General features: G+C 41.7%; 2 protein-coding genes across 2 annotated transcripts in view; one reads left to right on the top strand and one right to left on the bottom strand.

Moving 5' to 3' along the window:
• The window catches only part of SNRNP40 (small nuclear ribonucleoprotein U5 subunit 40), a 34,764-nt gene extending 20,343 nt beyond the window's left edge, over positions 1-14,421 (bottom strand). The window contains exons 1-4 of the mRNA XM_045782358.2: positions 14,227-14,421; positions 11,465-11,594; positions 9,053-9,146; positions 7,577-7,742 (exon numbers count right to left, since the gene is read on the bottom strand). Coding sequence (XP_045638314.1) covers positions 7,577-7,742; positions 9,053-9,146; positions 11,465-11,594; positions 14,227-14,370 — 534 coding nt within the window. The 5' untranslated portion in view covers positions 14,371-14,421. The remainder of the gene's footprint in view (positions 1-7,576; positions 7,743-9,052; positions 9,147-11,464; positions 11,595-14,226) is intronic.
• A 147-nt stretch (positions 14,422-14,568) lies between these two features.
• ZCCHC17 (zinc finger CCHC-type containing 17) overlaps positions 14,569-25,938 on the top strand; it is a 52,740-nt gene continuing 41,370 nt past the window's right edge. Inside the window, exons 1-2 of the mRNA XM_045782048.2 lie at positions 14,569-14,689; positions 23,687-23,807. Coding sequence (XP_045638004.1) covers positions 23,742-23,807 — 66 coding nt within the window. The 5' untranslated portion in view covers positions 14,569-14,689; positions 23,687-23,741. The remainder of the gene's footprint in view (positions 14,690-23,686; positions 23,808-25,938) is intronic.

Raw genomic sequence — 25,938 nt, 5'->3', positions numbered from 1 at the left:
CTTTAGTCTCCTTCAGCCTGGAAGAGTGTCTCAGATTTTCCTTAACCTTGACGCTTCTCTAAATTACAGGACAGTTATTTTGTAGAATGTCCCTCAGTTTGGGTTTGTCTGATGTTTCCTCATGATTAGATTCAAGTTATGCCTCTTTGGCAGGGATCTCACTGCAGTGATGCTGCATTTTCATTGTATTTTATTGAGTGGCTCACGATTTTGATTTGTCCCATCATGGATAATGTTCAGTTTGATCATCTGATAAAGATGTTCTTTTGACAAGCATTCTTGCACAAGATGTTCCAAGTTCATCTTGTACTTTCCCTGCCCAGTCCTGAAATAAGGAGTCCTGGTTTCCTTAGTGGAAAATGGTGTTTAAAGACCAAGACGTGTACAGATGTGCTCATTGCTATCGGGGTATTATTCTTAAACCCTCTCAGTGGACAGCTGCTAATATATGCACACATAGGCACATACACATCTGTGAACATATTCACACTGAACAATATTCACACGGATACTCAGTTCAATGCCAACAACACAAGATGCATTTTAGTTCTCTCTCCTGTAGTGATAAATCCTTTCTCTGACAATGAGAAATCTGCCTTCCGTTATACTTATTATACTTAGCTGATCAAGCTTCCTGTATGTAATCGATGTCCAACAACCTTTTCTACACTTCTCCTTCATGGAGGTTTTCCTTTCTCTGTTTGAACTGTGACTCCCATTCCCTATGTGGATCCCCACCTCACCCCACTTGGGCTATCCCTTTGTATGAATGCCCCCTTCACTCTGCTCTGGCTCTAATATCCCCCTCCAGGCTGCCTTTCCTCAGGAATGCTATCCTCAGCCTCAGACTCCCTACCTAAACTGCTCCCACCCCGCGTGGACACCCTCAGCTCAAGCTCTGACACTCATACTTTCTCCCCCACCAACGTGTAGATGACCCTTTTACCCTGCTATGGCACTGACTCTTGACGTTGGGCTGCTCCCTCCTCCAATTCCCCATACTGGGCTACCTACTCCGTGTCATGTGGATTCTATCCTTACTCTTGTCCGTCCCCATCTCCCTACGATGGAGCAGTTCATTGAGCCCTGGCACTCCACTCTGGGGCACAATGGCCCACCGTCACCTCTAACCCAAACACCTTCCCGGCTTTGGTCTACGTAATGGCACCAGGACAAAATTGTTTATAAAAGGGAACAATTTATATTCATACACACACACACACACACACACACACACACACACAAACACACGTTTACATATGTAAAAGATATAATTATACACTTTAAACATATAGATAATATAAAAAATTATTTCCTTTAAAAAAGTTTTTTTAAAGATTTTATTTATTTATTTGAGAGACACAGAGAGAGAAAGCACGTGTGCACAAGCACGAGCAGGGGGCGGGGCAGAGGGAGAGGGAGAAGCAGGCTCCCTCCTAAGCAGGGAGCCTGACACGGTGCTTGATCCCAGGACCCCGGGATCATGACCTGAGCTGAAGGCAGACACTTAACTGACTGAGCTACCCAGGTACCCCTAAAAAATGATTTCCTAATTGCTTTATTAGAAAGAATGGATTGCTAAAAACAGTTTGAAAACTAATAGTATGGAGAATGCTCAGGATGCCACTTCTAGACTGAAAATGCAAGAATTACTAAAAGCTTCGTTTTCTGTTGAGAATTCTGATAAGTAAAATGCAACACGATGTTTTCCCCCTTAGATACGCAGAGGTTATTAAACTCCTACACTTACAAACCTAGAACAGGAAACAATTAACAAAGCATTCCAACGTGGCAAGTAACTAAAAGGCAAATATAAAAGGCTGTTCAACAAAGAATTAATTATAAGTAATATGTTAAAATTAAGAATAATGAACTGGTTAAAAAGCAGTCACCTTTAGGTGATGTGACATACTGCACATTAAAATAAATATTACCTTCAGTAATAAAATATTTATTTCAAATCATGTTTAATTAAGGGAGAAGAGAAGCAAGAAACTGAAAGAAGGATAGAAAAGAGACATACAGGGGCGCCTGGGTGGCTCAATTGGTTGAGTATCCGACTCTTGATTTCAGCTCAGGTTATGATCTCAGGGTGGTAAGATTCAGCCCCATGTAGGGCCCCACCCTCAGCAGGGAGTCTGCTTCTCTCCTTCTCCTTCTCCCCCTGCCCCCCCCACCCTGCGAGCATGTGCGTGCTCTAATAAAAACAAAAAAACCCAAAAAAACAGACAGACTTTCACAATGGAGAGTAGCTGAAAAAAGAAAAGCCAAGTAAAGACAGAAAGATAAACATGAAGAAGGAGATAAAGAAGAAAAGATGAAAGAAAGTCAGAGAAAAGGTAAAGGCAGGAAAGCTGGAAATAAACATGAGTAAGTTCCTAGATGTTTATTATAGCAGGCCCTTGATGAATGTAAGTAAAATTCTTTAGGGTATTATCATTTCTTACTGCCTTTTGAAAGGCCAATGAGTAAATTAGTTACTGTTAAAGACTCTCCAACTATGGCACATGTAGGTTAAGAGCTCTGAGCTTTGGAACCATTCCTAAGCTGCAGACTCTTGTCCTAGCCAAACATCAAGGGGCCCCAACTGATTGGGTTTATAATAAAAATGATTTAGTAGGAAAAAATATGATTCAGTAGAAAAATATGCCAAAGCAGATGATTCAGTATGTCAGTGTCACCACCTTTAACTATGAAAAGAAAACAAATTCATTTAAAAAAGCAACAATCACAGGTTTAGTGTGGTTTCTCAGATGTACTACTTTGAGGTCCTTCCTGGTTTAATCATTAAAAGACTACCCAGAGGGGCACCTGGGTGGTTCAGTTGGTTAAGCATCTACCTTTGGCTCAGGTCATGATCCCAGGGTCCTGGGATCGAGCCCTGCGTCAGGCTCCTTGCTCAGCAGGGACCTTGCTCAGCAGGGAGCCTGTTTCTCCCTCTCCCTCTGCCTGCTGTTCCCTTGCTTGTGCTTTCTCTCTCTGTCAAATAAATAAATAAAATCTTAAAAAGAGTATCAGAATCCAAAATTAGAGCCAAAGAAAGAATAAAATGGTTGGTCCTACAAAGTAGTATGTCCTTATGTGCCCTTGAAATAAAAGTTACTATTTTTAGGCCTCATTTTCCTCATTTGAAAAGGAGGGTGCAATGGTGAGTATAGCATAATGTATAAATTTGCTGAATCACTATGCTGTATACCTTTATCTCATTTAACATGTATCAACCACACTCAAATAAAAATAATGATAAAAAAGTAAAATGAGGATGCTGGATGAGATCAATGGCTCCCAAATTGTTAGACCTGCTACATCAAATCATATGAGGAACAGGTTTAAGAATTCTGGTTCTTAAAAACACAATACCATTTACATTAGCACCCAAAAAAGAGAACTATTTAGATATAAACTTAACAAAACATGTACAGGACTTATATGAGGAAAACTTCAAAACTCTGATGAATGAAATAAAAAAACCAGATAAATACAGAGATATTCCACGATCGTGCATAGGAAGACTCAATATTATTATTCTCAACTTTATAAATTCAATACAATTCCAACCAAAATTCTAGTAAGTGGTTTAATGGAAATCAACAAATTGATTCTAAAGTTCATATGGAGAGACAAAAGACCCAAGACTGCCAACACAATATTGAAGTAGAAGACCAAAGTTGGAGGACTGATGATACCTGACTCCAAGACACACCATAGGGGCGCCTGGCTGGCTCAGTCTTAAGAGCATGTGACTTGTGATCTCAGGGTTACATGTTCAAGCCCCAGGTTGGGTGCAGAGATTATTTAAATAAATATAAGTAAATAAAGAAATATTAAAAAAAAAAAGACTTACTATACAGCTACAGTAATCAAGACAGATTACTAGACAAGATTACTAGAGAAAGACTCTATCAATGGAAGAGAAGAGAACAGAGAGCCCAGGAACAGACCCCCATAAATACAGTCAACTGATCTTTGACAAAGGAGCAAAGGCAATGGAGCAAATGAGTTTCTTCAACTAATGGCACTGGAACAACTGGACATCCACATACAAAAAACATGCATCTAGACACAGACCTTGCACCTTTCACAAAATTTCAGAAAATTAACTCAAAATGGATCACACACCTAAATGTAAAGTACAATTTTTAGAAGGTAACAGAAGAAGACACAGATGACCTTGGGTATGGCAATGACTTTTTAGATACAATAACAAAGGCACAATCCATGAAATAAATAATTGATAAACTGGACTTCATTGAAGTTAAAAACTTCTGCCTATGAAAGACAATGTCAAGAGAATGAGAAGATAAGCCACAAGATAGGGAGAAAATATTTGTATATCTGATAAGGGATTATTATCCAAAATGTACAAAGAACTCTTAAAACTCAACAGTAAGAAAACAACACTATTAAAAAATGAGATAAAGGGGCGCCTGGGTGACTCAGTTGGCTAATCTTCTGCCTTCGGCTTGAGTCATGATCTCAGGGTCCTGGGATCAAGCCCTACATTGGGCTCCCTGCTCAGTGGGGAGCCTGCTTCTCCCTCTCCCTCTGCCTGCTGCTACTCCTGCTTGTGTGCTCTTTCTCTCTTTGCCAAATAAATAAATAAAATATCTATATATATATTTTAAAGATTTTTATTTATTTGACAGAGATAGAGACAGCCAGCGAGAGAGGGAACACAAGCAGGGGGAGTGGGAGAGGAAGAAGCAGGCTCATAGCGGAGGAGCCTAACATGGGGCTCGATCCCATAACGCCGGGATCACGCCCTGAGCCAAAGCCAGACGCTTAACCTGCTATGCCACCCAGGCGCCCCAATAAATAAAATATTTTAAAAAATGCACTAAAAATCTTAACAGACACCTCACCAAAGAAGATACATAGATGACAAAAAAACATATGAAGAAATGCTCCATATCATATGTCATTAGGAAAATGTAAAAAAAAAATTTTTTTAAGTGAAAAAAAATTTTTTTTAAAGATTTTATTTATTTGACAGAGAGAGACAGCACAAGTAGGCAGAGAGGCAGGCAGGGGGAGAGGGGGAAGCAGGCTCCCTGCTGAGCAGTGAACCCAACGCAGGGGTCGATCCCAGGACTGAGCCAAAGGCAGACGCTGAACCGACTGAGCCCCCCAGGTACCCCAGGAAAATGTAAATTAAAGCAACAGTGAGGTACCACTACATACCCATTAGGGAAGCCAAAATCTGAAGCACTGACACCACCACATAATGATGTGGAGCATCAGGGATTCTCATTCACTGCTGGTGGGAATGCAAAATGGTAGAGCTACTTTGGAAGACAGATTTGTGGTTTTTTTTTTTTTTTTTTAAAGATTTTATTTATTTATTTGACAGAGATAGAGACAGCCAGCGAGAGGGGGAACACAAGCAGGGGGAGTGGGAGAGGAAGAAGCAGGCTCATAGCAGAGGAGCCTGATGCGGGGCTCGATCCCGTAACGCCGGGATCACGCCCTGAGCCGAAGGCAGACGCTTAACCGCTGTGCCACCCAGGCGCCCCTGTGGTTTCTTTTTTAAGACTTTATTTTAAGTAGGGTCGCCTGGGTGGCTCAGCCGTTAAGCGTCTGCCTTCAGCTCGGGTCATGATCCCAGGGTCCTGGGATCGAGCCCTGCATCAGGCTCCCTGCTGGGCCTCTCCCTCTGCCTGCTGCTCCCCCTACTTGTGCTTGCGCGCTCTCTGCCAAATAGATAAATAGAATCTTAAAAAAAAAAAAAAAAAAAGATTTTATTTTTAAATAATCTCTACAACCAATGTGGGGCTCAAACTTAAAACCCCGAGATCAAGAGTTGCACGTTCCATCAACTGAGCAGTCAGGCACCCAGACTGGCGGTTTCTCAAAAACTAAATTTGCTCTTACCATATGATCTAGCAATTGGGGTCCTCAGCATTTACTCAAGAGAGGTGAAAAACTTAAGTCCACACAAAACTCCCACATGGATGTTTATAGCAACTTTATTCATAATTGCCAACTCTGGGAAGCAACCGAGATGTCCTTTAGTAGGTGAAGGGATAAATAAATTGCGGTACATCCAGACAATGGAATATTATTTGGTACTAAAAACAAATGAGCTACCAAACCAGGAAAGACGTGGAAGAATCTTTTTTTTTTTTTTTTTTTTTAAGGGGATAGGAATTTATTGAATACACTGTAAGATAGTGGCGGGCAGGAGAGCAGAGGAGAGACTGCAAGACATGGAAGAATCTTAAAATGCATATTACTCAGTAAAAGAAACGAATCTCAAAAAGGCAAAATTATGGAGACAGTAAAAAGATCAGCGATTGTCAGGGGTGGGAGAAATGAATAGAAGGAGCACAGAGGACTTTTAAGGCAGCAAAAATACTCTGGATGATACCACCGTGATGGATACATGTCATTATATGTTTGTCCCAAACCACAGAATGTGTAACACTAAACGGGAACGCTAATATCAACTATGGACTTGGGTGATTATGATGTGTCAGTGTAGGTTTATCAATTGTAAAAAATGTACCACTCTGGTGGGGGTCATGGGGGAGGCTGTGCATATGTGGGGGCAGTGGGTATATGGGAAATCTCTGTATCTTCCTCTCAATTTTGCTGTGAACCTAAACTGCTCTAAAAAAGACTTAATTTAAAAACAAAAAATCCCATTCTAGACCTATTGAACTAGAATCTATTTTTGTTTTTTGTTTTAAGAGTTTATTTATTTATTTGTCAAAGACAGAAGGAGAGAGCAGAAGCAGGTAGAGCAGCAGGCAGAGGGAGAAGCAGGCTCCCTGCTGAGCAATGAGCCTGATGTGGGATTCGATCCCACGACCTTGGGATCATGCCCTGAGCTGAAGGCAGATGCTTAACCGACTGAGTCATCCAGGCATCCCAAGAATCTGGGTATTTTTAACAGGTTCTTCGGGTAGTCTGACATGAAGACAAGTTGGAAATCACTGGACTAAATGACCTTGTTACTAAACCATATACTGACCTTTTCATATAGTGACTAGACTTTAACAACAGCTTTGTAAGACAAATGTATTACTGTCACTATTCTAAAGACTGAGAGGATCAGAAAAGTGAACTGCCTGAGATCACATAATTAGGTAAACAGCTCACTCAAGAATCCAATTCAGATGGTCCATTTCATTCCAAGTCACAGTGGTTCAACATGGTTCTAACATTCTACAAGATACTCAAAAAGACCTCTGTTTTTGGGGGCACCTGGGTGGCCCAGTCAGTTGAGTGTCTGACTTTTGGTTTTGGCTCAGGTCATGGTCTCAGGGTTGTGAGACTGAGCCCTACATCAGGCTCCACATGCAGCATGGAGTCTGCTCGTTCCTCACCCTCCCAATCTACTCCCGCCACAACTCACTCTCTCTAAAATAAAAAAAAAAAAAACAAAAACAAAACACACACACACACACACACACACACACAAAAACAACAAAAAAAAAAGTAAAATTAAAAGACCTCTGTTTCAGGAAATGACCGCTAAAACAAAGTTGTGGAGAGGAGGCTACACCACAGGTGGAAGGCAAAATAAGTTCACATTATGCAACCTCAGAAACTGCAACATACAGACAACACCCACCTTAACTGTCCCATCATCGCTGCCAGTGCAGACAAGCTGGGGACCCCTCCTGGCCGGATAACAGGAATTCACAAAGGAAGTATGTCCTTTCAGCCTTTTAACCCTCTCGCCTGTTTCACTATCCCACACTGCCACAGTTTTATCTGTGGATGCGGAGAAGAGCATACTACAAGAGGAAGAACAAAAAACAAGTGAAGACGAACAATAGCCATCCATCCTCCCCACTTGTCAAAATGTGCCAAACTCTTTAAGGCTACTGACACGTTGTACTCTTGACAATCTTGACACATGATGCAGGCATGCCGCATCCTACCTACCAAAATCCTACTGGTGCTCTAGACAGGGTTATGAGGTCTACCCCATAAAAATGTAAAAAAAAGTCTTTCTGTCAGTCCCCATGATATATTCCAACCTAATACAGTAGTTTTCTCAATCTTTCCTCCATTTTGATGGACAACGTTTTAGATACTTTCCCATCTGGAAATGTTTAATCATTCCCTGCTAAAGAGGGAAGACAGACTCGTAATTCCTGACCCAGTGACTCAGTAACTTTAACCCTTTCTCTAAAATTCAGTTTTTTTATTTCATCTCTGAAAAAAAAATTTTTTTTAAAGTATTATTATTTAAGTAATCTCTACACCCAAAAAGGGGCTTAAACTCATGACCCCGAGCTCAAGAATCGCATGCTCCTTGGACTGAGCCAGCCAGGCGCCCCTGACAATGATTTCTAAGTTGTAATTGATTTTATAAGGCTTTCTTTACTCAAATATTAACAGGAAAAATGTATACAAGGCTACATACCAGCTGATTCAGGGACCTTAGGATTTTAGAGGTCAGAGGTATAAAATAATGAACGTTTACTGAAATACTTACTGGGATTAATTAACTCTGTACAATTACATTTCTATATTACATACAGTTATTGTAAAATTACGTGATCATTAAAATGTTTATGATAAATGTATAAATGATACATTAGCTGAATAATGTTAAATGAAAAAAAGCAGCAGAAAAGATCATACATGAAACTCTAATGCACATGTAAAACCAAACAGCTTTAAGTAGGAAATAAACTTGAGAAAACCGTATCAAAATATTAACAGTGATTATCTTTGGATTGGTAGGAATATGGGCTACTTTTTTATTTATATGTTTTTGAGTTTCTCAAAAGAAATATTTTATTGCTTGTATAGTAAAAATTGCTGATTTCTGCATATAAAATTACATTTTATGTCTTAAAAAAGGAACAAATTTGGGCTGCTGCTGTTAGATGACAGAAATGTATTTACAAATGCATACATGGAACAAGAAATTGGGTTGACAGTGATAGGATAATAAAGTAGCTGCCCAAAATGAGGTAGTTTTTGACAGCAAAGTCTCCTGAGAAAGAAAACTAAAGGATGAAATGTGAAAGGATGCCAAGAAAAATTAGTATGAGAAGCAGCTGTCATTCCATTATGCAGACTACTTACTCACCTGCCATCAGTGTTATAATGCAGCTCCATCACAGCCCCACTGTGTCCCTTCAATGTGGCATAGTTATCACAGTCACCATAGACATTCCACAACACTGTTAGGAAGACAGGGGTTCTGTGATCATTACTACACAAAAGAAAACTCACCATTAACCATGGAAAAGGTACTTACAAATTTACCACAACAGTTTTGAGATTACACTCCCTTGGACACTACTGGCTCTACTGGCTGGACCAATTTTCCTGACATTAAAAACAAAAATAATGCAATATTTTCATATTTCATAAGGTTGACAAAAATTAGTTAATAGATACAATTTTGGGGGGCACCTGGGTGGCTCAGTCGGTTAAGCACCTGCCTTTGACTCAGGTCATGATCCTGGGGTCCTGAGATCAAACCCCACATCGGGCACTCTGCTCGGTGGGGAGTCTGCTTCTCCCTCTGCCCTTCCCCCTGTTTATGTTCTCTCTCTGTCAAATAAATAAATAAAATCTTTAAAAAAAATAGATGTAATTTTTCAAATCTTAAGCTTTTTGCTGTAATGTTAAAACAGTTGGTACTCACTACTACATGTTGGTTGAGTATGAAGAGACTGCAAAATGATGGCACTTACAGAAAACCCAGGAAGCTGGAACTAACTTGAAGGTCACATGGCAACGACTTTATACTACATTTACTCGTTCCATATATACCATATACCTACAACATGCCAGGTGCTAGGATAAAATGAGATAAACGAATAGACACAGTTCCTGTCCTCAGGGAACTTGGTCTAGCAAGGAATGAACTTTGATGAGTGTTATTAAGGAGCACCTGTATATGTAATAAGGTACATAGATATAGTAGTTATTTTTCTGTTGATAAACTGTTTGTTTGATGAAATAAACGTATCCATTCAACGATGTTCTGCAAAGACTGCAAGTCTTCCAGATGCTTGGCCAGCATTAAGTTTAAGGATCACAGAACTAGAACACCTAAATCAAGACAGCCAAGACAGCTATCATCCACAGACTTATAAGCAAAGAGCTAAAGGACTCACTTCATCTCACAATGCAATAAACGATGCCAGAACAACTTTTCTAAAGTGATTTCTTCAACTTACTTCTCAAAAATGGGTATTGCCAACTAGCAGCTCAGAATCTTGATGCAGATTTTTAAAGATTTTATTTTTAAGCGATCTCTACACCCAGTGTGGGGCTTGAACTCATGACCCTGAGATCAAGAGTTACATGCTCCACCAACTAACTGAGCTAGCCAGGAGCCCCCCATTTTTTTTAATCTTTATTTTAAGTAGGCTCCACACCCAACATGGAGCTTGAACTCACAGTGCCAAGATCAAGGGTTGCATGCTCTACTAACTGAGCCTGCCAGGTGCCCTGAAATTTTTTTTTTTTTTAAGATTTTATTTTTAAGTAATCTCTACACCCAACATGGGGCTTGAACCCACAACCCCAAGATCAAGAGTCGCATGCTCTACTGACTAAGCCAGCCAGGTGTCCCTTGGATGCAGATCCTAACGATCTACAGGTAGATTATCCAAGTGAGTTGCCACTTTGGGATCCCCAGCTCCCCTTTCTTTCCCATATGCTAGGATTCTATGAGTGGATCAAGAGGAAGGCCTCACATCTTTGGGAAAAGGAAAAGCTATCTTTCTCTTCATTACTTCCATTAATCCAGTATGCCTAGATCTCTTTTCTGGCTGAATAAGCTCAAGATTTGTCTCCATGATGAAGATATTCTCAAAGCAGGGCAACTCACTTTCCAACTAGTAACATAATCCCTTCTGTATTTACCATATAGACCTTGAGGTCTATACCCAAGATCATTCAACATTCTTATTACACCGTTTTAGCATGTTAGCTACGTAGTTTGTGATATGACCAATTCAGACTGATACCTTGTTTGGCACTAAAGGTTTTTTTTTTTTTTTTTTTTTTTTTTTAAAGATTATTTATTTATTTATTTGACAGAGATAGAAAGCCAGCGAGAGAGGGAACACAAGCAGGGGGAGTGGGAGAGGAAGAAGCAGGCTCCCAGGGGAGGAGCCTGATGTGGGACTCGATCCCGGAACGCCGGGATCAGGCCCTGAGCCGAAGGCAGACGCCTAACGACCACGCTACCCAGGCGCCCCCATGGCACTAAAGGTTTTAAAAAATAGGGGCGCCTGGGTGGCACAGCGGTTAAAGTGTCTGCCTTCGGCTCAGGGCGTGATCCCAGTGTTCCGGGGTCGAGCCCCACATCAGGCTCCTCCGCTATGAGCCTGCTTCTTCCTCTCCCACTCCCCCTGCTTGTGTTCCCTCTCTCTCTGGCTGTCTATCTCTGTCAAATAAATAAATAAAATCTTTAAAAAAAATAATAATAATCACTATTTATCAGACAGCAATTACTCCAAATTCAAAAACTCTCTCTTACATATCAGTCGATCAAATCCTGCAGATGCTAAGGTGGATCCATTGGGGTGAAACTTGCAGCAGTACACTTCCCCTTCATGTCCTGAGAGCAGCATGATTGGGGCTTGAAGGGAAGAACACCTTGGAGGTCCCTAAACAAAAAATAGAAGTACAGGGTAGTCATTACACACAGGCAAAGGAGGGTGCAAAAGACATGGGAAACAATAATTGAGTAGATTTCTCCTGATTTAGAAAATGGCAACTCTTCTCATATTAAATGATGCCTCCAATTTGATCCCCTCCTGCTGTAGTGTCCAGTGTCTACCTGTTTACTAACTACTCCCTCCCTCTCCTCCTGTCCCATAGCCAGCTTTTAATTGCTCAAACATGTTAAGCTCATTTCTGTCTGAGGATCTTTACACTTGTTGTTGCTCCTGATTGGAATCCTCTTCCCTTGATCTTCTTGTGTTTAGCTCCTTGCAGTTTCCTCGTCAGAAAGTCTTTTTTTTTTTTTTTTTTTAAGATTTTATTTGTTTATTTGACAGAGAGAGAGAGACAGCCAGCAAGAGAGGGAACACAAGCAGGGGGAGTGGGAGAGGAAGAAGCAGGCTCCCGGCAGAGCAGGGAGCCCGATGTGGGGCTCAATCCCAGGACCCTGGGATCACGCCTGCAGCCGAAGGCAGACGCTTAATGACTGAGCCACCCAGGTGCCCCCAGAAAGTCTTTCCTTGATCACTCAAACTCAAGCAACCACCACACCTCTCCTCTGTATTCCATTAATCCTACTGTACTTTTTCACAGCACTTACCACTACCGCAAATTACCTTCCTTATGTATTTGTTTACACATTTGTTCTTTTTCCCCAATAGAAAAGCACCCTTGAGTGCAGGGACCTTGTAAGTGCTTGTGTCATTCACCACTGTTTTCCCAGTCTCTAGCTCATTTCATTAATGACTGAACTGTGCTTCCCAACCACCCAGCAGGGTACATATTACCCAGGAAAGTAGTTTTGATTATGGTCTCGACACTAAGCCTATGCTTGGACAATTCAATGAAATCAAGGCTGATATTCTTTTCAGAGAGAAGCACTGGTACACTATCAATAGTCTCCAAATGTCTTTAGTAGTTACCAGTTCACTCATTTATTTAAAAAAAATATATTATGTGCCAGGCACTGTTCTAGGCACTGGAAAAATAGTACTGAACAAAATAAACAATGGAGTTTGTGTTCTAGTGGAAAGGAGGAAGAGGAGAGAGGGAGAGAGAAAACAAATAAAACATACAGCAGGTGGTAGGTGCTATGGGAAAAAAAAGCTATGTGGATTAATGCATATGGGGTATTGCAATATAAAACAGGGTAGTCAGGAAAGCCCTCACAGAAAAAGTGATATCTGAACAAAGATTTGGAGGAGCCGAGTGTGTAAACCATGTGGATATTTTGAAGAAGAGCATTCTGGTAGAGTGCAGCAAAAACAAAGGCTTTGAGGCAAGAGCATGGAAGCCGACAAGACTGGAGCAGGGTGAGCAATGAAAAATAGGTAAATCTGAGAGGTAAAAGGAAAATGCGCAAAAGATTCTAAGGATTTTGGGGGCTCTTGGGTGGCTCAGTCGTTAAGCATCTGCCTTCAGCTCAGGTCATGATCCCAGCATTCTGGGATCAAGCCCCGCATCGCTCAGCGGGAAGCCTGCTTCTCCCTCTCCCACTCCCCCTGCTTGTGTTCCCTCCCTCGCTGTGTCTCTCTCTGTCAAATAAATAAAATCTTAAAAAAAAAAAAAGATTGTAAGGATTTTGGTTTAACTCTGGGTTAAGTGGAAAGCCACTGAAAGTTTTCAGCAGAGGGTAACACGATCTGACGTTTAGCAGGATTCTCTGGCCGCTGGACTGAGAAGAGACTGACCATACAAGGGCAGAAATAGGAATACCAGTTAGGACCTTACTACAATGCCAATGAGAAAATAATGGCTTAGATCAGAAGTTAGTGATGGAGGTGGTAGAAAGGTTAGCAATTTGGTATATATTTTGAGGATGGTGCCAGCAGGATTTGCTCACCGGCTGGTGGAAAGGTTGAGAGAGGAGACACATGTTATTTCTCGATCTGAGCCTTATAGCACAGGGAGAGGTGTGATCATTATCTCCATCTCACAAGAAATGCAGTTAAGAGCATGGACTCGGGGTTTAAAATCTCTTTCTATCATTTGCCGGGTAGGAGTTTACAAACACTACACTAAGAAGTCCTAACTCTTAAGCTGTTACGAAGATTAATGGAGTTTTCATACACAGAGGCCTTATAAGGTACAGGGACTCAACGAATGTTAGCGATTGTTCGGTTGTTGTTAAGAACAGTACTAGTGCTGAGAAATAAAGGGGAGAGCAACTTGCCCCAAGTCCCAAAGGGAGCGGGTCTCATTCATTTCCTCCCTCCCTTCATTCATTCATTCATTCATCCATCCATCCATTCTGCAAACTTTTCTGAATGTTTACTCTATGCCGGATCCCTGTGGAAGATTAAGTATGAAAAAGCCCTGGTACCGGTTTTGAGTTCAAGGTCTTTTAACTCTAATTCTCACGCCACCTCACCGGGTGGTCGAGACGCTGAAAATGGGCATCCAACCGGGGAACGAATGAAGAGCATCCGCGGGGGTGTCGACCGCTTTAACGGTGCTTCCCTACTTTAACCGCAGGTAGCTAGTCTCTTTCCGCCCCCGCAGTGCGGGATCACGGGTGCCAGGCTCTCAGAGGGGAAGATGAGCTGAGGGCCGAAGGCCGCCTGCTACTTCACTTACCGCTTGCAGCAAAGCTCCCGGCGCCGTCTGCTGCTGCCCGGCTGCGGGGCCCGACCCCGCCGCTCCCAACAGCAACTCATGCCGCTGCCGCTTAACTGGGACCAGTGGCAACTCTGGGCCTTTGCGCTTTTGCTGCTCTATCATGGCGGCAACCGCTCTCCTCAGCGCCGCCACTGACCGCGCCGACACTCTCAGGCAGCGCGCGATTGGTTCCAACTTAGTTCTTCCCGGAGAATTTCCGGCTTGGAGAAACCAATCGTCTTTCAATAGTCCCCTCTGCACCGCCCCCTAAATGCTCTTCTTTTATTGGTCAGCTCTTGCTAGCGTCACGAGAGTACTGTGCCAGGATTGGTGGGTGGAGCTGGAGTCCCACCTAGGCGCGCTGTGTCTTGTGGGTGGGAGCGCTGTCTCGTTTTGGCGTTTTGCTCAATGCTGCGGCGGGGAGACCGGGAGCTGACACAGAGTGAGTGGAAGGAGGGTGGGGGGTGGGTGGCTGCGGCATCTGGAGGCGGCGCCTCGGTTGTGTGACCTGAGCCTGGCCCTTCTCAGCTGAATATTTTCAGGGAGCCAAGGCGGGCCTCGAGGTCCCAGCGCCCGCGCGTAGCTGCCTGGGTTCCCCTTCTCCGCTGGAGCAGAGCGTTGGGGTCTCTGCGGCCGCCTGAGGCCTTCGACCGCTGACTAGTTCGTCCTGCGCCTGTCGTGTCCAGCCCTGTGCCTGTGACTGTGCAGGACGCCCCCCCAGGGAGGAAAGGCCTGTCTCCCAGCTCCACCAGGCTCTTCTCTGGCTGGGGAGGCCGACTTGTTTCTGCCACTGACTGTGCAGCCTTTTACTAGGGCCTGCTCTGTGCCTCTGAGAGAGACAGAGATGAGAGGAATATCCGACTCCTACTTCTCCAGAGCACGGTCTTTTGAGAAATTTGGATTCATACCTGGGAACTAGGTCTCCTCCTTAATTGTCCAACTGGTATTTATTGGAAAGAGCCTTGGGGATCCATTGTGAACCAAAGATGGTCCCTGACCTCAGGGGTTTGAGTCCGGGAGGGCAAACACGTTAAACAGTGATCTCACTAAGAACTGTAAAATACGTGCTGCCTAGGAGAGATGCCTGATGCTATGAGTGCCTGAAATAAGCAGAAAGGCATCTGTGAGGAAAGATGCCTGAATTGATACATGAAGGAAGAATTCTGATTACTTGGGTCAAGGGAGGGAGGTAGAATGTTCCATATAGAACAATATGAGCGGGGGCCATGTGGCAAATGGGAGGAAAATGACTAAAAGGCAAAAAGAGGCCACTGTGGCCAGTACAGAGGGAATGAAGGAGAGTGTCCTACAGGTTGCAGCTGGAGGTGGGTAGAGGGGCAGGACTTTTACTTCAAGACTGTTGAGAAACCACTGGCGTTATTTTTGTTGTGGGAGAGCGTGCTGTGGTGGGAGAGGTGGCTGTTCAGTCTCAGTAGCATGAACAGATTGGAGGAGAGATAGATGCAGATAGACCACTTAGGCGAGAGATATTAGCAATGAGGACTGACATATTGGTACAACTGCAGAGATTGTACCAATCTCTGGACAGATTCTAGAGATAAGGAGGTAAAATCAGTAGAACTTAGTGATGGATTGGATTCAGGGAGTGAAAGAGAAATCAAACATAACTCCTAGGTTTCTGGCTTATGCAACAGGGTAGTTCTTTTTTTTGGAAGGGGAAGGGAGAGGTCATTCATGACATCCAGGAGGCAGTTTGAGATACAGCTTTGGATCTCAGAGAAGTTTTGGGAAATATTTAGTTGGGAGTAATTTGCATATTGGTGATAATTGAGCCATAGATGTGGGTAAGATCATCTAAGAGAACCTTGAGTGGTCCCAACATGTAATGGCCAAGAACAGGAGCAGGAGTCCACAAGAGAAACAGAAGAGCTAGAGTGGAGGACCAGAAGAATGTTGTCTCAGCAGCAGGAAATGGTGTGTGTTAGAAAATCCTGAAATTTAAATATCATGAGAATTGAAAAATGTCTGCTGGCTTTATCTTCGTGGAGCTTATGGTGTCCTTCATGAGAGTTGGTGTGATGGACCAGAAGCCAGATATGAGGCAAAGATTGAGAGAAGGAAATGGAGGCAGTGAATCTAGAGAGTATTTTTCATACATATGATTGTAAAGGAGATGAGAGGGTGTGGAAGCTGAAGGAGATGAGAGATCACCAAGGATCCAGTTTAAAGAGTGATGGAGAAATTGAAAACATGAGAGAAATTGGGTCATTGATAGTGTTCTGAGAACATGGGAATGGATGGGATCCAAAGTACAGCTGTAGATAGCAGTCTTAGCAAGATGGAAATTAAGGACTTTTTCCAGGGGCGCCTGGGTGGTGCAGTTGTTAAGCGTCTGCCTTCTGCTCAGGGCGTGATCCCAGCGTTCTGGGATCGAGCCCCACATCAGGCTCCTCTGCTGGAAGCCTGCTTCTTCCTCTCTCACTTCCCCTGCTTGTGTTCCCTCTCTTGCTGGCTGTCTCTATCTCTGTCAAATAAATAAATAAAATCTTTAAAAAAAAAAAAAAAGGACCTTTTCCAGTCAATAGAAAGGAAGAAGAAATTGAAGGCAATAGATAACAGGTTGTTTGTGTGTTTTCTACTGGTAAAATGAGTTTCTTTCTCATGGCTTTTATTTTTTCTGTAAAGCAGGTGATGGTATCATATACTTAGAGTAAGAGGAGGTCAGAGATTTGAGAAGATTGTAGAAAGTGTGAAAGTCATTGTAGATTGTGGGAGAATGAGTAGACTGGAGAAATGTAGACTTGTCTTGCAAAATTAAGGGCCCATTGAGGTCGGAGATCATATTTTTTTTTTCTAGCAACATCAGGCTATTCCGTGTAGGCATGGAGAAAACATAGCCAGGTATGGTGAGGACTGAGGATTTGACTTGCTCAGCACACTTTTCCACCTCTTAATGTGCCTTCTCTTACTGAAAAGTTTGGGATGCTAAAAATGATTTCCTAGACTCCTTTGCACCTAAGGTGAGAATTGAATTTGAAACTGAGTTAGATGTGGAGACAAAGAGGATGAGAGCCATCCAGTTTTGCTGGCAAGTATCATAGCAGAAGCAGTGGATTTTAGTCAACAACTTTATGGTTTAGTGACTTTCTGCAGTGATAGCCATAACTTTCCTGGTCATGGCAAAGACTTATTTTGTGGGTTAAGACTCGTTTCTGTAAGTTCTGAGAGAGCCTTCTCCTACAGCCCTTCAAGTAATTTTGTAAGCCACATAATAACCTGGCAGTAACTCCCACTCTGCTTAACTTAGCTATCATGGGTTCTGTTGTCTGCAACTGTACTCCACTCATGCCAGAAAGGTGAGCTGTAAAGACATGGAGTTAAAACAACAACAACAACAACAACAACAAAAACAAACAAACAAAAAGACATGGAGTTAAAGGGAGGTCAGGGTATTAGTGAAATGATGGGCTATGGAATCCAAGCTGGAGAGGGCTAATTGGTTAAGAAAGTAGAGTTCAATAGATTAGGGTTCTAATGAGGTCAAAGAACAGTATTGTCTGCTATAGGACTTCCATTTACCCTTAAAGTCCTATTCAGTTGTCACCTCTTAAACTTCCCTATGCCCTCCAAACCCTTGCTCTCTCTTATTTTCTCAGTACTTTGAACCTAGCCACTATTTTAGCACTGATCACACTGTATTGTAATTGGTTACCGTTATCCCTACCAGAGTAGGAAGTCTTTGAGAGATAGGGACTGTGTTGAAAGGGGTGGTTTAGTGGCATGTGTGTGGCCCTTGGAGTGGCCTAATATTTGTCTCTTTCTAGCTATGAGTTTTGGGTAAGGTACTTCATTTCCGTAAACAGGGATATCTACTTCGTAGAGTTAAGGATTGAAAGGAGGTTTATGAAGTGCTTAGCACAGGACCTGACATAAACATCAGTAAATGTACTGAATTGATGAGTTAACTAACAATTTAAAATAGGATAAAATGAAGTACTTCAGTACTCAGTTATAAATGTCAATGTGCCTTACACTGTGCTAGACGCTGGAGATTTGGGGAGGAAGGGTATGATAATATGTAACACAAGGGCATGCTTAGAAGAATTTCACAATCTAGAAAGGGAAGAAAAAATGTTCGTAGGATTTGAATGTCATCTCCATCATTCATAGTTTTGTAATCTTAAGTGAAATACTTAGCTTCTTTCATGTCTTAGTTTCTTCCTCTATAGAATGGCAATGATAATTGCTTATCTTGTATTGTGGTCAAAAAAAGAATTAGTTAAGTAAAGCTTTTAGGTTAATGCATGGCAAATAAATACTCAAATACTAGCTGTTGGCAAATAAACACTCAAATACTAACTGTTGTTATCAGAGGTCTTGGAGAGGACCTCCAGGATTATTGATTGTAACAACAATGTGGGACAGGAGAGTACTGGTCATGGGGTCTAGTGCCAACATGGTTAACTGTAAGTAAGCAGCCTTTGTCAAATCACTTGACCTTGTTTTTAGTTAAATAAAAGTAATGGGCTAAATGAACTCCATAATTCCCTTTCAGCTTTCACATTTTATGAGACCATTTTTGTGTGTTGTGATTTGTTTTTTTTCATTTTACTGTTCTTTCTCTGTCCTGCTTTTGGACATTTTCTCAACTGATCCATGACTGAAGTTCAAAAAGGAAGAAACATTGTAGCAATTTGGTGGGAAGGAGGAATTTTGGCTACCGGTCTCCCACCTTCTGATCCGACCAATATATTGGGCAGAACTCATTTCCTCTGCATTCTTTAGACCAGAATGCTGTGTCTCTCTTCTTTCTCTACCGGTGTTTGGCGCATAGTGAGGCTTTACTCATACTCATTCAAAAAAAAAAAACTTTGAGTACCTACTGTATACCAGACACTGGGAACAGAAAACCAAATAAGAAATGGTCATTGGTTACAGTTTGGATAAACGAATCCAGGCCCACCTCATCATTACCTCCTCCATGAATGATGCCCTTCTGATGATGACTCCTCATTGGATCTCTAATGTTGGGACTTAGTTTGTGTTAGAAATTCTTACAAGATTTAGATGTGCACTGCAAATTCTTTTTGAGGTAGTGTAGAATAGTGGTTGAGAGTGCAGGCTCTGGAGTCATTATTCTGTCTGTGCTCATAATCCCAATATTTTTACTTTTCAACGTATTCTCCTCTTAATTCTTATACACAGGTTAAAGATAAATTAGAATTCGTTTAACTCTCAGGGTTCTACCCAGTTAGTATTATTCTGTAGCAACCACAACAAATCTAAATCCAAACACACTTAAATACAACAACAAAAATCTTGGCCAGATCAGTAAGGTGACACATGAAATGAAGTTCCAAAGGTGCTTTAAGTACCTTACCAATTTAATATTGTTCTATGGACTTCTCACTGCTTGAGAGAAGGGAGAGCAGGGTATGTTTGTTTGTTTGTTTGTTTTCTTTTTCAGTTGCATGCACATTAAAAAAAAAGCAGCTTTGAAACAATCACAATATTGTGGAGGTACAGTACAAATAACATTTTTTTATGAATCATTTGAGAGTTAAGTTGCTGACTGGATGCCCATCATCTCTGACTACTTTAGTTTTCTTATGAACAGGACATTCTCTTATATAACCACAATATAACTACTATACTCAGAAAGTTAACATTGCATTACTACCTCTAGTCTCCGGGCCCCGCTTCTCCATTCTTGGGCACTGATTGATCTTTCTGGACAGCCCAATATGTGGATGCCATCATTACCCTGCTCTTTTCCACACTGGGTTGCTCTTCTTTGCAGATTTCCTCCTCACCCAGCATAGGTTCTGACCTCACTCTGGGCCACCGTTCCTCTGCTACACCTCCCATTCCTACGGTATACTTTTCTTGCTTTGTCCCTTGCTTTGGGAAGTAGGTGGCTAGTAACTGGGTCCGTGTTGCCCTCTTACATATTCTATTATAGTTTAAGACATTCAAGGAAAATGAAGCACTTAAGGAAGATATTCTGCTTCTAGAATTATTGCAAAGCAACTCCAAATGATGTACCTTAATCTTTGTCAGTTTACTTGCTCTTTGAAGTCTACAGATGTGGTCCTATTTGACTGGACTATGTCTCAATGTTTTATAAACTTTTTTAAAACAGAAGGACTCTTTTTTCCAAATGAACATAGAAGCTTAATAGGTAAATTGGATCAAAGCAGAATACACTGTTATTGAAAGCAGGCCCTTCTCCTATAACCTCCACTCCTTCTTGCTATCATGGTCCCCCCCGAGGCTGGGAAGGCAGATGGGAATCAGCAATAATCAATCACTGCTTATTACTAAAGAGACGCTGCTAGCTTCACAACTGCTCTGGGCTGGACCTATCCGGACTCTGGTTTCTTTGGGGCTGTGCTCCTTCTACCTTTGGTATGGAGGCTTTCCTCTGATTCGTTGGCCTCAAGCCCTACTTCTTTGGCCTTCTTGAACCCCGTGGTGCCTAGATATTTCAGAATTGAATGTTTAAAAATAAACTTGGGGTGCCCCTGGGTGGCTCAGTCAGTTAAGCATGTGATTCTTGGTTTCTGCTCAGGTCATGATCTCATGGGTCATGAGGTCAAGCACTGCTTCCAGGCTCTGAGCTCAGAAGGGAGTCTGCTTGAAGATTCTCTCCCTCTGCCCCTTCCCCCATGCATGCACATGCTCTCTCTCTCTTAAATAAATAAAAATAAATAAATCTTTAAAAAAAACACCTTGGATTAACTGAGGAGCTTCTGAATAACCACCATAGAACTCTAGGTTTCTTTTTTTTTTTTTTCCCTCTAAGATTTTATTTGAGAGAGAGAGTGAGAGAGAGAGCAAGAGCATGAGCACACACAGAGGGAGAGCGAGAAGCAGACTCTCCACTGAGCAGGGAGCCTGATGTAGGGCTTCATGCCAGGACCCTGGGATCATGACCGAAGGCAGATGCTTAACCAAGTGAGCCACCCAGATGCCTCCAGAACTCTGGATTTCTATAGAACACAATTTGAAGGAAAATTTTAAGTTCCATTTTTTAAAACGGCAACCCTCTACTTTCCTGAAATTGTAAACCTATTACTGTTATATTTCAGGATTTCCCTCAACAATGGATACCGCTTTCCTTCCTGAAGAACTGCATAGGGTTTCTCAGGCTACTGTTCTATGGAAGGAGCCAATAGGAGAGCATTAAGTTACATGGTCATACACTTATACAGCAGAAATCTGTAAGAATCAACTTAAGATTGTTTCTGCCTTTATTGCTCTTTCCATGACCTTTGTGTAGAAGGAACAGGTGATAGACTAAAATGTTTGAGCTCAATTTGGGTGTCTTAGCTGCTGATGCCTGTATAGATTCTATGTTCCAAGAGCTGGAGGAAAGAAGGTCTTTTGATAGAGCCTCTGGCCTCAGGTCAATAACCTTTGTTCTAGGATGTGGGGTCAGAACTGCTCGTCGAGGGAGGGAAAGATTGGAGATGAGCCTGCATAGCCGGGAAGTGGGAGAGGCAGGATGTAATCAGGGTGTGATACTTGGATTTAACCTGTTTATCAGCCATTTTTCAAGAACTGACAAATCTGCCTCCATTCTATGTGTTATTAGTAAATAAGTAAAAACCACCTGTGGCTGATCTAAGCGGAAAAGGGCAGGTTTATTATAAGGATACGAAGTTGTCTTGCAGAACTCAAGGACAAGGATCACCTGGGTCTTCCTGAATTCAGGGGGGTGATACTAGAACCAGGATTTGGAAGACTGATAAGATTTCCTCTCATTTCTTTCTTTCTTTTTTTTTTTTAAGATTTTATTTATTTATTTGATGAGAGAGTGAGAGCACGTGCGTGCACAAGCAGGGGGAAGGGCAGAGGGAGAGGGAGAAGCAGGCTTCTGGCTGAGCAGGGAGCCCGATGTGGGGCTTAATCCCAGGACCCTGAGATCATGATCGGAGCCAAAGGTAGATGCTTAACCGACTGAGCCATCCAGGCGCCGCCTCTCTCATTTCTGTTTTAAGTGAAGCAGTTCAGTTAATGGATGGTCCTGTAGATCAGGAAGACTTTTTTCCCAAGACTAGGACCCGAAGTCGTCATATGAAAGTGAGGGGGGTTGAGGAGAGAAGAAAGTATTTGGTTATGAAAATCTAAGGAAACTAGAGTTTCAAGTCTTATGGTAAGCAAGTATAATTGAGAGGAAAAAGAGAACTGAGGACAGTACCATTAGATTTATCTTTATGTAGCAGTGATTTATGCAGCAAAGTGCATGGTTAAGAGCTACTAGACTGCTAGTTCCCTCTCTGTTTAAAACAGGAGACTGAACAAGAGTATCTGTAAGGTCCTTTCCAACTCCAAAGCTGTAAGACTTGCTACTCAGGCAGCATCAGCATCATCTGGGAGCTTCTGGAAATGTACAATCTCAGGCACCACCTCATTTTAACATGATTCATAAACAGTTAAGTAAATTTGGTGCATCCAAGAATGGATTATTTTGTAGGCATTAAAAAAAAAGAGGTGTAGGGGCGCCTGGGTGGTTAAGCGTCCAACTCTTGGTTTCGATTCAGGTTGTAATTTCAGGGTCGTGAGATCAAACCCCACATTGGGCTCCATGCTTGTCGCAAAATCTGCTTAAGACTCTCTCCTCTCTCTGTCCCTCCCCCGTGTGTGTGCGTGTGCCCTCTCCTCTAAAATTAAACAAATCTTAAAAGTATATGTGCATGTGTATGAATTATTAAAATATACAAGAAAATGGCTGTTAATTAGTGATTAATAATTTCATCATTCCATTAAAAAACCTCTTCTGTATATGAAAAGGTTTTAAAGTATATAAATAAAATTGAATTATGGATGATTTTTGTCATGAATGTATTGTCTGAACTCTTAAAATGAGCATGTGTGTTTTTAATTTTATAAAGAAGTGACTTCAGATTAACCCTCGCATAGTGTTTAAAAGCAGGGACTCTGGTGTCAGCCAGAGTTTGACTCCACTATTTCCTAGCTTTTTGACATAGGCCTAGTAATTTGACCTCTGGAAGCCTTGGTTTTCTCACTTATATAAGAACATAACCTACATTTTGAGAATTTGAGATATTGAGATAAATGAGATATTGGCCGTCTGGTGCTTAACACAGTACCGGGACATAGTAAATTCTTGATAAATGTTAGCTCTTATTACTATTATTTTTCCCTTTTTAAAGATTCATTTTCATACACACATCTCAAAAGCCTTCCTTTGACAGAATAGTAACAGTAGCAATTACAAAAGGAAAAACAAAACAGACTAATAGTGTTAGGTAAGTATCAAATTGGAAAAAAAGTAAGTTCAAAGTTTCTACAACTCCTCAGGATCACAGTAGGCAAAAGAGATGTGGATCGAAGTGCGCGGTGTTAAACCTAATGCTACTATTCTGTGGAGACTAGCTGTGGGTAATGTGCACATTTCTTCTTTAATGCAGATGTCTTTCACATTGTTGTCCATCTTATTTCTTTGTGATAGGACACTTGAATTAGCTTCAGCAGAAGAGAAATGGAGGAGCCATAGAACGTTAAGGATGAATTCAGGAAGACCCGAGACCATGGAGAACTTGCCTGCTCTCTACACTATTTTCCAAGGAGAGGTATACTCTCTTGGCCTTAAAAACTTACCATTTGTGTTAAGCGTGGCTGAGGGGTGAAAAGCAGCTGGGTTGGGAGCTCCCGTCCGCCTGAGAATGTGTGGAGCGTCACAGTTCAAACAGGAAGGACTAGTGGAGCGTCTGGCTGCTATTTGTACCTCCTCTAAGCTCCAGACTCCTAACTGCATACTTGACATCTTCATTTGGGTACCTCACAGCATGTCTGATTTATGTTTTAAACTGAATTTATTCTTCGCTTGCTTGCTTGCTTGCTTCTTTTTTCTTTCTTTCTTTTTTTTTTTGAAGAAATTTATTTATTTTTTAAGTAATCTCTACACCTAACATGGGGCTCAAACTCATGACCTGGACATCAAGAGTCAGATGCTTCACCGCCTGAGCCACCTAGCGCCCCTGAATTTTTTATTTTTTAACCAAATCTGTTCTTTTAGTCTTTCGCATCTCAGCAAATGGAAGTACTATCCTTCCACGTACCCATGCTAAATGTCTGGGTATCATCCTTCATTTCTCCTCTTGATTTGATCTTGATTTTCCCTTTCCCTCCAGTCCATAAGCAAGTCATACTATTGCTACCTCCCAAATATATCTCTTGAATGTATACTTCTTTATCCCTGTGTCACCCCATTAATTCAAGCTCTCCATTTCTTGCTTGGCCACTGGGGTCTCTATATCTATTATAGTCCCTCTTCAATCTGTTCTTCCTGTTGCAGCCAGAATAACATCTAAAAAGCAGACTGAACATATTGCTTTCTCACAGTTCTTCTAGGCTTCTCGTTATACTTGAATTCCTTCAGTCTCATTTTCATGAGCTCTATATGACTTGGCCTCTGCCTACCCAGACTGTGGCTTTGTTCTGTACTACTCACACACCAGCCACACTGGCTTCCTTACCACTCTGAGCATCCTAAGCTTGCTTCCTTCTCAGGACTTTTGCACATGCTGTGTCTAACTATCCCACTCTCCCACTAACTTCTCTTCATGTTTTAGGACTTAACCCTAATGTCTCCTCAAGGATCTTTTCCCCACCACAAATAAATAGACTCGCCCTGTATTTGCGTGCTTGTGTAATGTCTGTCTTTCTCACAAGACACTAAGCTTCATGAGGGCAGAGCCTTGTGTGTTTTGTTTGTGGTTGTAGATCTCAGTCCCAGGTAGGTGTGTAGAAAATAATAGGTGCTCATTACATCGTCAGTGACTGAATGATCAGCCTTTGAAGAAGAAGGCATTGTATTTGGAGAACAGACAAAACTTGGGATTCCTGTCCTAGTGCTTTTACTTACTGTGTGATTCTTGAGACTGCTTCTTACTCTCTTTGAGTCTTGGTTTTCTCATTCGTTAAATGGAGACAATAATTTCTTCCATAGGATTGCCATGATGGTTAAATAAGCTATCATCTATAAAAACAATGCCCGAGATAGAGGAGGAATTCATTAACATTATCTTCTTCCTCTCAAAGTGAAAGTAAAGCCAAAAAATTGTTTTCAGTGTCTTATGAGTGCCTGTAGTATTTTAACAGTATCATTCTTACTTGCTTTATGGTTGTTCATACTTGCTTTATGGTTGACAAAAGCTTTATCTTCTAATAATGGGAGGCCTTTGACGGCAAACTTTGTGTTTGTCAGTTGGTTATAGATAATTGTGGCTCTTGACTTCTGTTAAGTCAGTCCCAACTTTTAATATAAAGTCAAGATACAAAGGATAATAACGTTCGAGCAAATAGTAAACAATTCTGCTCTTCAGAACCTTTGTCCTTTTTCTTTAAGACCTGTGGTGTTCCCAAAGATCAGTGAGATACCGGGGCTCAGAAAAGGAAGTAAGTAGCTCTAGGATGAAATTGATTTTTCTGATGATAAAGTTCGTTTGTCAGGTATTGCACAAAAGGCAGAGAAGAGTGCTGTGCCCTCCACAAACTGACTCGGCCACTTCGAAAGTGGCTCCTGCCCAACAGCTGCTTAAATGAGGTGGAACTTGAATTAGTGTAGGTTTTATATGTTACTGCTAAGGATGGATGGGCTAGGGTAATGTTTGGGGAGAACTTAGTAGTTCTAGCTTAGTATTTCAGGAGCACATTTGGAAAAATGATGGTTTAGAAATGACTGGAGTTAGGGAGAGAGAA

The sequence above is a fragment of the Ursus americanus genome, chromosome 33 (assembly GCF_024610735.1).
Source record: "Ursus americanus isolate L20-20 chromosome 33, mUrsAme1.1.p, whole genome shotgun sequence".
NCBI lineage: Eukaryota > Metazoa > Chordata > Mammalia > Carnivora > Ursidae > Ursus > Ursus americanus.
The sequence above is the reverse complement of the archived record's forward strand: the minus strand, read 5'-3'. Positions and strand labels throughout refer to the sequence as shown.